At 41.3% G+C, this 12,800-nt stretch overlaps 1 protein-coding gene across 8 annotated transcripts in view; it reads right to left on the bottom strand.

Moving 5' to 3' along the window:
• CDC14B (cell division cycle 14B) overlaps window positions 1-12,800 on the bottom strand; it is a 116,322-nt gene that overhangs the window by 18,776 nt on the left and 84,746 nt on the right. For 6 of the 8 annotated variants that reach the window (XM_030292912.1, XM_030292913.1, XM_030292918.1 and 3 more), the window contains 3 exons: window positions 6,677-6,815; window positions 6,350-6,509; window positions 5,518-5,615 (listed from right to left, as the gene is read on the bottom strand). In XM_030292912.1, the coding sequence (XP_030148772.1) occupies window positions 5,518-5,615; window positions 6,350-6,509; window positions 6,677-6,815 (397 nt within the window). Of the gene's footprint in view, window positions 1-214; window positions 361-5,517; window positions 5,616-6,349; window positions 6,510-6,676; window positions 6,816-12,800 lie in introns of all 8 variants that reach the window. The other 2 variants (XM_030292919.1, XM_030292914.1) reach the window with 1 other exon arrangement.

Here is a 12,800-nt window from a genome sequence, read left to right on the forward strand (position 1 = left end):
ACAAAGTTTGTTATTTTTAACATCCCTACATGAAAGGATCAGGGAAGACCTCCTCCCGCCACCATCCCATTAATTGAGAAGTTTCAGAAAAAGAACCTTTGAAAAGAGGCAAACCAATAAAGCTAGGAGAGCTGACAGTGAGAAAAACATGCATCATGAGAAACACACTGGCCACCAGAGGGGACCACGTAGAGAAATGGAATGGGACACTTACACAGCAGCTATTTGTCAAAGGGTCCCGACGGCTACTGTGTTCTGAAACCATCGAGACAGAATAGCAGGATGGGAAGAATGTAGTCACAAACAATCCACCAGATGACAACACTACACAGTGCAGAGGTCAGCACAGCTAGGGAACATCTGGAAAGGGGTGAAGGGGAAAGAACAGATGTTCAAATTGGGAAGCCAAAATAAATAAATAATAAATAAATAAAGCCATGTGTGAATTTTAGACACCCTATGATAGATACAAAGGGGTGGGAAACAAGGATGGAGTCTTGCTATTTTGTGCTGGGGGAGAAAATGCTACCTTCAGTTTTCAGCTGATTGGGTATTTGGTAACAAAAGGTTAGACCCGATCTCTAACCTCTAATCTCATGGGGGATAACTGCCCCATGTTAACTTAACTGTGTGATACGGAAATCAGAGTTGTAGTTACATGACTGAAATTCTTCAAAAAGCACATGATATGCACACACAGAAAACGAAACGAAACCAGAGAAAAAGGAGGGAAACCTAACCAACCAACAATAACAAGAAGCTATGGCCTGATAATTAACAATGATTCAGAGAAGGCACAATTATAAATGAACACGGCATAGCAGATGTGATCTAACTTCCATGGAGTCATACGCTGGATCATCTGGGAGCTAAGGCAAACTGCGTATTCTGCATATAAGGCATAAAGAAGCACGTCCAACCCTGGGCAACACAAAATGAGGGCAATTTTCCCCATGTATTAACACCATATCTATTTTCTTAGTTGTTTTTTTTTTTAATTTTTTTAAATGTTTATTTATTTTTGAGAGAGAAGGGGGGGAGAGAGAGAGAGAGAGAGAGAGAGCGCGAGAGAGCGAGTGCGCGAGAGCGCCAGGGAGGGGCAGAGAGGGAGACAGAACCCGAAGCAGGCTCCACGGTCTCAGCTCTCAGCGCGGAGCCCAATGTGTAGGGTTTGAATCCATAAACCGTGAGATCATGACCTAAGCTGAAGTGGGACACTCAACAACTGAGCCACCCAGGCACCCCTCCTTCATTGTTTTCTTCATTCGTTTTCCTCCTGTGGCCAAACTGAGCTTTCAGCTCAGGATTTCTTAACCCAAGCGGTCTAGTTTTTGGCAGTGAAGAAGGAAACCTCACAGCTGGAAGAGTGGTATTCCAGCTACTATAGTTCCAACTGGTCACCTGGACACATCTGTGACCAAATATAAAAGGCTCTATTATTGAGCATTCACTTTGTGCAAAGTACTGCATGAATCAAGTCATAAATGATTGGTCTGGCTTACTAGGCCATTTTTACTGGTGTCCTTGTCATCTGAATCATTGAACACTATGTGTCAGGCACCCTGGTATGGTTATCTAGCAACAAGGGATTAGACTAAGGATGAACCTGAAATCAAATCTAATCTCACCCTGCAAGTTACACCTAGTACCAGCTCATGTACTCCTCCCACAAAAACACAAACCTACTAATAAATGTTAAGATTGAAGGGGCTTAGTATTTAGACAGAACAGAATAAATGGCCCAGGAATACTAGAGAACTCTCCATCCACCCCAACTTTCATTTGCAGTTACTGATTTAACAGTTATCTTAACGGCAGAATGGCCAAAATATTCAAGTGTCCACATTACAGATTTTTCACTGTTCCTCTAATAAAGCTCCTGGCATAAGAATTATTTCCCAATGATGAAACACACACTCATCCACACTGTGCTATTAAAGAGGATTTGAGGCAAATTAGATCCATATTTTCACCTTATTCCCAGGTAGAGTACACTTCATTCTTTATGTACCATTTCATTTAACCCCAACAAACCTAGCAGAAATCATCACTATGCAGAAAAGACAGGCAGCATGGATGAAATTATAAAATCTACCAAATCTATTTTAGCACAGACAATAATATACGTGCCATCATGTCCTGCAGATCACTTCAAGGTCATGGCGCTACATGATTTACTGTCTTCGTGGCAGTTGGGATCAGACAGACTCCCTGAGAAAAGGACTATTTTACAATATCTAACAATTTTAACCCTCCCCCAAATACTCTTTGTAAAATAGAAAACAGTAATTGGAATGCTATTTTGTGTACTATAAACTTGCTCTTAAGAATCACCAGCGCTGGAGAGGCACCTGGGTGGCTCAGTTGGTTGAACATCCGACTTCGGCTCAGGTCATGATCTCATGGCTCCATGAGTTCGAGCCCCGCGTCGGGCTCTGTGCTGACAGCTCAGAACCTGAAGCCTGCTTCAGATTCTGTGTCTCCTTCTCTCTCTGCCCCTCCCCTGCTCACGCTTTGTCTCACTGTTTCTCAAAAATAAATAAATGTAAAAAAAAAAAAAAAAAAAAAAAAGAATCACCAGCACTGGGGCTCCTGGGTGTGGCATCTGACTTCAGCTCAGGTCGTGATCTCAAGGTTCCTGAGTTCCAGCCCCACGTGTTGGGCTCTGTGCAGACAGCTTAGAGCCTGGAGCCTGCTTTGGATTCTGTGTCTCCCTCTCTCTCTCTCCCTCCCCCGCTCAGGCTCTGTCTTTCTCTCTCAAAAATAAATACACATTAAAAAAAAAACTTTAAAAATCTTATATTCATTCACCTAAGTATTTTCATTCATCTAAGTACCAACAGTGAAGCAAAATAGGTTACCCACAAGTGATAAAGGAGTCAAAATCAGGAGGCAAGGACTGAATTTAGATTTCTCAACCCAAGCTGCTGTTCAAAAACTCTACCTTAGGAAACTTTTATTTCTAAAGTAACAACAAACACTTGGGAGGGAAAGGAAATCCCTAAGTGACCTCTTCTTCTAGGACCAAAAGAACTACAAATACGACAATAAAAGAGGATTCTAATAGCAAGGAGGGTCTGAAAAAGCAGAGGAAGGGTAAGTAAAATGTTGTAAAGAAGGAAGGGAAATCTAAAACCCCCCAAGGTTTTTACACTTAAGAGCTTAAAAGGATTTTAACATTTTGTCTTTTCCTTTAAAAGTGTGGACTAGGAGCGCCTGGGTGGATCAGTTAACTGGATAAGCATCCAACTTCAGCTCAGGTCCGGATCTCAAGGTTCCTGCGTTCAGGCCATGTGTAGGGCTCTATGCTGACTGCTCAGAACATGGAACCTGCCTCAGATTCTCTGTCTCCCTCTCTTTCTTTGTCCCTCCCCTGCTTGCACTCTCTCTCAAAATAAATAAAAAAACATTTTAAAAAGTAAAATAAAATAAAATAAACTGTGGCCTAAAAGCCTGTTGATTATGTGTATGGGAGGGGGACAGTTTGGGGGCTATTCTACTGTTTTAAGGGTTACAATTACAGGAACTTGAACTAGCGCTTTATTTATTTTAACTTTTACCATTTTCCTTGGTTTATAAATTAGGCTAAGTGCTTCAGGGAAAAGGGCCAGCCATGTCCTTTATTTCTTTTGTGGGTAAGGTGGGGGGTAACTCTGTAACTAGCATGTGATAGCAGAGGCTGGTCTTTCCTTCAACCATCACTGACTTTGCTCAGCTTTCACCCTGGAGAACCTCACACACCAAAGTGAATGTAATCACACCTAGCGTCACCTGCTGGTTTCCAATAGTATTTAGATTTTTAGTCTTGTTCATGGTTTTCTTTTATATTACCACAAACATATCAGCTATGAAAGAGCCTTATCGTCTCATCTGTAGAAAAGAAAACAAGTGACGTGAACCTTCTGGAACACATATTCACAAGGGAGCGGACTCAGAGTAACTAAAGGAAATTTCCTATAAGCCCTATTTAACCAGAACTTTAGACAAAGCAGAATTCCCATCCCAACTCCCAACTTGCCTTCTGATCAGAAGTTACTGAGAAATAAACTGATGTTGCAGATTTGTAAAAACAAAACACCTAGGCATGACTAAAAGCAACCTACAAATCACCCATTTTCTAGGGTTTGCGACTCAAAGTGTGGTCCCTGGACCAGCAGTGCCTCAAAACCTGGAAGCTTGCTAGAAATGCAGAATCACAGACCAGGCCCAATAACCATAATCTGCATTTTCACAAGCTCCCAGGAGACTCAAATGCACAGTGAAGTCTGAGCAATGCTCCAGGGCACTACCTATTTCCTCTACCATGTCTCTTACCGCTTCAGGATGATTATCTGGAGGGACTACAATATTTCTAAATAAAAAGAAACATCCAGGCCTTAGATGAAGACAACAAAATTAAAAACAAAATGGCATTTGAAGTTAAATAAATTATATAAAGTGCACTATTCTTAAAGCTTCTTCAGTTTTGTGATACACCACTAAGCTGCAAAGAATGCTTAGTAAATACCTACAATCAATACTTGACGCCTCTCATTCACATGGCCCTTTTTTGAAAAACCCCATTCTTTTCTTTGGGTCTTTTAAGAACCTCCCAAGGCCGTGAGTAGCCTATGAGGACACATGCGTTCTGTGTAATTCTAGTTTATATAACAAGGAGATGGCAGTGAAGATGCACTGTTAATTAAAAAGAAGGCCTGTTCTTCTCTACCATGAACATTTATGATGCCATCAGGTCCTTACCATATTGTAAGATGCTGACTAATAAACAAAATGACTTATCTCCATTCTCCATCACCAAAAAACATAAATGGAAATGTGATAGCCCACAATGAAAAGGAAGAAATCCAACAGCCTAGATTACAGCATCTACGAAAGAATATCCTAGAAAAAAAGTGTAATGACCAAGTTTTTTAACTCTACATATTTCTCTAACAATCTGGGATATTCCATAAGATTGAATCCCAACTAACAACTTACACAACCAAGTACATGTGGACATACACAAACTATAAAACTTCCTACCTCCATACTAAACCTTCTTCTATAACTTGAAAATAGTTCAACAAAAATTAATACAAAAATAATCATTTAATCTAGTTCATTGTTACCCTAAAATATGACATTAAGCCACAATGTCATCACAGATTAAATTCTACCATATCCAAATAAACTGCCTATAATATGGTAGTGAATTTAAGGAAATTCACAATTTTAATAACTATGGACAAATCCGTCATTCTGTGGTTTTACATCTGCTGCCACTCTCCTGAGGATGTCACGTGGTGACTATCCATAGGGAAAACGCTTTCCTTTCTATACAGGCTAGTGAGGTTACAATAGAAGATGGAGATAAAGTATGGCCAAGAGCTTCTTGGGCAACATCCCTGGATTTTAAATAATGTAAATAAGCATTTCAAAGTGGCATAATGGGCATGCAACTATTGAGAAAAACATACAAGATAAAGTGCTCGTGTACATATTAAATAACATCAACCACACAAAGGAAACCAGACTCACGTGAGGGGAATAGCGTTTGTTTTTGACTGTCTTCTGCTTTTCAGGGCACGAAGTCTATCACCTTGTGTCACTCCATGGATTTCGTCATCATCACTGTACTGTATAAGTAAAGAGACACTAAGCTAGTGACTTCAGTTGTACTTATTAAGGCAAAAAAGCATAGCAGTTATGTTTACCCAGACAGACACATAGAAATGAACTGCTGAACTCTACAGTGTTTTGCTGCTTTCAAAAATAAACACGGGTCACATTTCAAGACAACCAAAAGTTGACATTCACAGACACAGAACCCAACAGCACTCTTGTTATAAAACATACTGACAGTGAAGAGGCATGATGGGTTTCCAATAATGAAAACATTCTTTGTAAAATTTCACAATCCACTCACCACCACTTAATATAGTACCACTACCCCTGAACTCTTGCTTGGTTCTTTATAAACTTTTCCATTTGAGAACAACTAGTTCCCTAAATCAACAGTCATGAAATGGAAAAAACGCCGGGTTGGGGGTGCAGGTGCACGGGGAAATGTCATTAGGTCCATCTAAAGGGCTTCCTTCACATACCTCTTTTTACCACCAGTGCCTAGTGAGTAAATAAACAAAAAGACAAAAAATAAAAAAAAACCTTCCATTTTATGGCCATATGACCTTATTTTAATTATTTTGAGTAAAAGTTTCCTAGAGGGAGCTGTAAGTATTAAAAAAATGTGTGACGATAATCCCTCAAAAACGTGCTTTATTATTTTTATCTACAATTTCCCCCATGCCCTATATGGTCCTCAACAGCACTGAAAACAATGACAACAGCATGATAGGGATGGTTCGATTACCAGTTCAGGTTCTTGCTTGTCTTGATTCTCGACCCCATTGATTGAAATGTCATCAACAGCCAAGAGGAGTTTTGAGACAGCTGCTCTGTGTTTTCCATTCTCCTGACCCCTTAACTTTTGACGAAAATAGTCACCTTCCAACCAGAGGCTTGCCTGTTTCCTAGAGCATTTAAATAACATCAAAACATAGCTTTCCAGAAGGACACATGCAAACAACTTTCTCCTACTAGACTATCTGTTGTTAGTGACTAAGAAAAACTCTACTTCCTATCATTTGCCAGGCCCATGTGTTCCCTCAGGAATTACAAAAGCTCTCTGTCTACTTACATCACCAAAAACTGTTGCTGAGGCCCAATCACTGAGCCAGGTCTGCAGATTCTGACCCAAGCAATGGTCTCGGCTGCTGTCATCCTGTAATGCTTCATGATGTAGCAGGCTATTAGAGTGCCCGTTCGTCCAAGGCCAGCTAGAAACAGAAACAAACCAAACGGACCTGGTCTCATGTACTCCAGAATTTTGTAGGGGAGGTAGAATTTTTCTTAAAAGGTTTCTGCTTCCCCGCTCAACAGTGGTTCTCAAGTTTGGATGCACATGGCAATCACCTGAAGAGTGTTAAAAAATACTGGAGAATTCTGATTTAATTGGTATGTGAGACAGCCTGGACATGGAGATTCCTAAAATCCCCCCAGATGATTCTACATAGTCAACACTGAAAATCACTTTCTAAGCGAGACTGTTAGTACTGCTTTCTACTCCGAGTTTTCTGTTCATGGTAGCATCATCTTTCCAAACACACGGGCTTAGAATCTTATACTTTCTCCCCTAACAGTTTTTTTCTACGCTATTTCTATTCCTATTTTCACATGGATTTTTAAAAAATTTTTTTAAAAATGTTTGTTTTTGAGAGAGAGACAGAGCGCACAAGTAGGAGAGGAGCAGAGAGAGAGAGAGAGAGAGAGAGAGAGAGAGAGAGAGAGAGAGAAACACAGATTCCGAAGCAGGCTCCAGGCTCTGAGTGGTCAGCACAGAGCCTGATGCAGGGCTTGAACTCACAAACCGTGAGCTCATGACCCGAGCCGAAGTTGGATGCTTAACCAACTAAACCACCCAGGCACCCTCATATAGATTTCTTTTTTAACTCTATTCCTGCTATCCTTTCTTTACTCCCATCCAGACTACTATCATTACCTGCTGTGATGGTTAATTTTGTAGGTCAGTCTGGCAGGTGTATTTGGAGGACACTGCCATTTAGATTGCTGGACTATGAGTAAGTAGATTACCCTCCATAATGTGGGTGGGCCTCACCCAATCAGTTGATGGTCTGAAGAGAACAAAGGCCATCTTCCCCAAGCTAGAGAGAATTCCCTAGCAGTATGCTTTCAGACCTCAGCTGCACCATAAGCTCTCCCAAGTGTCCAGTCTGTCACCTCATATGGCAGATTTTGTACTTGCTAGCCTTCAATTCACCCAAGCCAATTCTTTACAATTAATCTCTTTCTATATATACACATGCCATTGCTTGTTTCTCTAGAAAACCCTTGCTTATACAGATTCTGGTACTGTGAAGTGGTGTGTTACAGTGACAATATATAAAAATGTGTAAGTGGCTTTGGAGTTATAATTGTAAAAGCTCTGGAAGTTTTAAAGCACAATGTTAGCAAAACCCTAGATTGCCTTGAAGGGACTGTTGGTAGGAATATGGGCATTAACAGTGACTCTGGCTCTGGCTCTGACTCAGATGGGAATGAGGAACATGTTATTGGAAACCAGAAGAAAGGCAATCCTTGTTAGAAAATGGCAAAAAAAAAAAAAAAAAAAAAAAGGAAGAAAGAAAGAAGGAAGGAAAGAAGGAGAGAAAAGAGAAGAAAAAGAGAAAGAAAGAGAAAGAGAAAGAAAAAGAAAAAAAAAACCTGGCTAAATTGTTTTATTGCTTTATGGAAAGTAGAAGTTGTGAGTGACAACCCTGGATATTTAGCAAAAGAGATTTATAAGCCAAGTATTGAAAGTACAGCCTGGTTTCTCCTTACTGATTATAGTAAAATGTGAGAGAAGACAAATCAACTGAAGAAGGAATTGTTAAACAAAACAGAAACTAAACATTTAGAAAATTCTAGGCCTATCCATATTGCAGAGTGAGAAGGTGTGTTCTAGAGAGAACACCAAGGGTATAGTCAACGATCTATTCCATAAAGTGATTACCTATGGATTTAATCAGCCATTTCAGCAGAAGCCAAAAATAGTGATGGGATTGATTATACCAGCAGACACACTGCCAGGATGAAACAAAGGGGATACATACAGGATGAAATAAAGGCTTTCAAATTCCTGGGGTTCTAAACAGGACTAACAGAAAGATCTCACTAAAAACATATCTCATGTTTCTCTTCAAGAAAAGAGAAACATACCCCCAAGGGGCCAACAGGGCTGTCACTGCCACCATAAGCCCAGGGGCAAGGCTGTCTACTCCTGAGTTTCAGAGTGTGGGGGTCACCTCTGTGGTCAGTGGCCAGGCTGTTTCTGCCCGAGCTCAGGGACAGGGCTGCTACCCCAGTGGGCCTGCATGGCAGAGAATGGAGCCAGAGCATTATTTCTGAGCCTTAACATCTAACAGCATTTGCCTTGCCAGGTTTTGGACTTGCTTGGGACCTGTCAAGCCCTTTCTTTTTTCTGATTTCTGTCATTTGGAATGGGAACACCTACCCTATGCATGTCCCACTACTGCATTTTAGATGCACTTAACTTGCCAGGTTCCACAAGTTCACAGACCGGGAGGAATTCTGCCTCAGGATGAATTGTACCTGGAGTGTCACCCATTACATGACTTAGAGGACATTTAGATGAGACTTTGGATCTGGAACTGATGTTGGAATGAGTTAAGTCTTTGGAGGCTGCTGGGATTTTACATGCAAAAACATGAATGCTGGGGACCCAGCAAACACAATGTTATGGACTGAATTGGGTCCCCCACTCCCTGTGCCCCTCAAAATCCATATTAAAGTCATATTTCCCAATGTGACTATCTCTGGGGAAAGGACTTTTATGGAGTCAATTAAGGTTATACAAGGTCATGTGGGGAAGGCCCCTAATCCAGTAGGACTGGTGTCCTTAGAAGAGGAAGAGACATGGGGCACCTGGGTGGCTCAGTCAGTTAAGCATCTAACTTCGGATCAGGTCATGATTTCATGGTTCATGGGTTGAGCCCCATGTAAGGCTCTGTGCTGACAGCTCAGAGCCTGGAGCCTGCTTCAGATTCTGTGTCTCCCTCTCTCTCTGCCCCCCCCCCCCACCTCACCTTGCTCACGCTTTGTCTCTCTCTCTTAAAATTAAATAAACATTAAAAAAAAATTTGTTAAAGAAGAGGAAGAGACACCAGGAGTGAGTGTACACATAGGAAAAAGAAAGCAGCTGTCTGAAACCCAGGAAGAGGCCTCATCAGAATCCAACCTTTGCCAACACCCTGATCTTGAATTTCTAGCTTCTCAAACTGTGAAAAAATAACTTCTGTTCAAACTACACAGTCTGTGGGATTCTGACGTGGTACCCCAAGCAAATTAATACACTCCCTAGAAAATCTCACTTTGCATATGATAATCCACGCTTTATAGTATCATCAGTTTTCTTCCCGAAACAAAGATCCAATCCTATCAAATCCTCTTCAGGTTTTTAACTGGTCCCCAGTCAACTTCCGGGTTTCTCAACCTCAGCACTACTGAATTTGGGGCCTGGTATGGGGGCTCTCCTGTGCACTGTAGGCTGTTTAAGAGCATCACTGGCCTATACCCACCAGATGCCAGTAGCATCTTCCCACCAAGTTGTGAAAACAAAACAAAACAAAAAAAATGTCTTCAGACATTGCCAAATGTTCTCTGGGGGGCAAAACCACCCTGAATGAGGAGCTCAGCTGAGCATAACCTCAATTGCTTATTGTAATTTAAAAAAAAATGAAATAACCAATGTTGGATTTTGTTTTAATTATTTATTTTTTTATTTAAAAAAAAAAATTTTAATGGTTTATTTTATTTTTGAGACAGAGACACAGCATGAGCGGGGGAGGGTTAGAGAGAAAGGGAGACACAGAATCCGAAGCAGGCTCCAGGCTCTGAGCTGTCAGCACAGAGCCCGACGCGGGGCTTGAACTCACAGATGGTGAGATCGTGACCTGAGCCGAAGTCAGAAGCTCAACCGACTGAGCCACCCAGGCGCCCCATAATTATTTATTTTTTTTAAATTGTGGTAAAATAGACCTGACATAAAATTTACCATTTTTGTTCATGCATCATTTTTCTGGTTTCACTTACTTCCTTAGGTTTCCTTTTAGCTCACTGAGCATTTTTTTCACCGTTTACTTAAAGTAGGCTTCACACCCAAGGTGGGGCTTGAACTCACAACCCTGAGATCAAGAGTTGCACACTCTGGGTGAGCCAGCCAGAAGTCCCTAATTTTTTTTTTTTTTATTTTTTTTTTTAAATTTTTTTTTTTCAACGTTTATTTATTTTTGAGACAGAGAGAGACAGAGCATGAACGGGGGAGGGGGGCAGAGAGAGAGGGAGACACAGAATCGGAAACAGGCTCCAGGCTCCGAGCCATCAGCCCAGAGCCCGACGCGGGGCTCGAACTCCCGGACCGCGAGATCGTGACCTGGCTGAAGTCGGACGCTTAACCGACTGTGCCACCCAGGCGCCCCCAGAAGTCCCTAATTTTTAAAGTCAGCTGTTTTAAAACATGAATAGACACTTCTCTAAAGAAGACATCCGGATGGCCAACAGATACATGAAAAGATGTTCAACGTCGCTCCTTATCAGGGAAATACAAATCAAAACCACACTCAGGTATCACCTCACGCCAGTCAGAGTGGCCAAAATGAACAAATCAGGAGACTATAGATGCTGGAGAGGATGTGGAGAAACGGGAACCCTCTTGCACTGTCGGTGGGAATGCAAATTGGTGCAGCCGCTCTGGAAAGCAGTGTGGAGGTTCCTCAGAAAATTAAAAATAGACCTACCCTATGACCCAGCAATAGCACTGCTAGGAATTTACCCAAGGGATACAGGAGTACTGATGCATAGGGGCACGTGTACCCCAATGTTTATAGCAGCACTCTCAACAATAGCCAAATTATGGAAAGAGCCTAAATGTCCATCAACGGATGAATGGATAAAGAAATTGTGGTTTATATACACAATGGAATACTACGTGGCAATGAGAAAGAATGAAATATGGCCTTTTGTAGCAACGTGGATGGAACTGGAGAGTGTGATGCTAAGTGAAATAAGCCATACAGAGAAAGATAGATACCATATGGTTTCACTCTTATGTGGATCCTGAGAACCTTAACAGAAACCCATGGGGGAGGGGAAGGAAAAAAAAAAAAAAAAGAGGTTAGAGTGGGAGAGAGCCAAAGCATAAGAGACTGTTAAAAACTGAGAACAAACTGAGGGTTGATGGGGGAGGGGAGGGAGGGGAGGGTGGGTGATGGGTATTGAGGAGGGCACCTTTTGGGATGAGCACTGGGTGTTGTATGGAAACCAATTTGACAATAAATTTCATATATTAAAAAAAAAAATAAAGTCAGCTGTTTTAAATTCCTTGTCAGATAATTCAGAGATCTATGTTTCTTTAGGGCTGGTGTCTGGAGATCATGGTCACCATTGTTAAGTGTCCATTTCAGTGGCATTAACCAACTCATTGCTGTGCGACCATCACTACCATGTCGTGGGTATCCTTAAGACAAATGTGTGCTCCCTTTTTGGGGGTCAGTGTTCCGGGTGTGTCTGTTATTTCTAAGTTGGTTTTACTGTGTTGTTCAAATCCTCTATTTCCTTACTAATCTTCTCTCTGTTCTTTCCATTACTGAAATGGAAAGTACTGAAATCCTAGTACATCATACAGTATATTATTACACAGTCATTCATTCAATAAATACTTACTAAGGGCTAAAGCACTGCTTTAACTGCTAAAAACACAGAAACTTGTTAGAATATAAGCACCACAAAGACAAGCTCTTAGAGTCTGCTCTGCTCATTGACATATTCTAGAACATACCAAACAGAGAGCACTGAGTAAATATTCGAGGAATAAATGAATGCATTTCAATGTGATAGATAAGCCTTTGCAGGGTTACCAATGAATACAAGTTAATTTATGACACTTTTCATATGAAATTAGGATTTCTTTTTTGAGAGTGTGAAAGAGAGGAAGAGAAAGAGAAAGCGAAAGTGAAAGCAAAAGAACAGGGGAGGGGCAGAGGGAGAGGGAAAGGGAGAACCCTAAGAAGGCTCCGCACTCAGTGCAGAGCCTGACATGGGGCTCATTCCCATGACCAGGAGATCATGGGCTGAGCTGAAACCAAGAGTTGGATGCTTAACCAACTGAGCCACCCAAGCACCCCAAAATTAGGGTTTTAAAGGCATTTGATATATGCACAGCTTTTTAATGTCAATCATACCTCAAT

Source organism: Lynx canadensis, chromosome D4 (assembly GCF_007474595.2).
Source record: "Lynx canadensis isolate LIC74 chromosome D4, mLynCan4.pri.v2, whole genome shotgun sequence".
NCBI classification, from domain to species: domain Eukaryota; kingdom Metazoa; phylum Chordata; class Mammalia; order Carnivora; family Felidae; genus Lynx; species Lynx canadensis.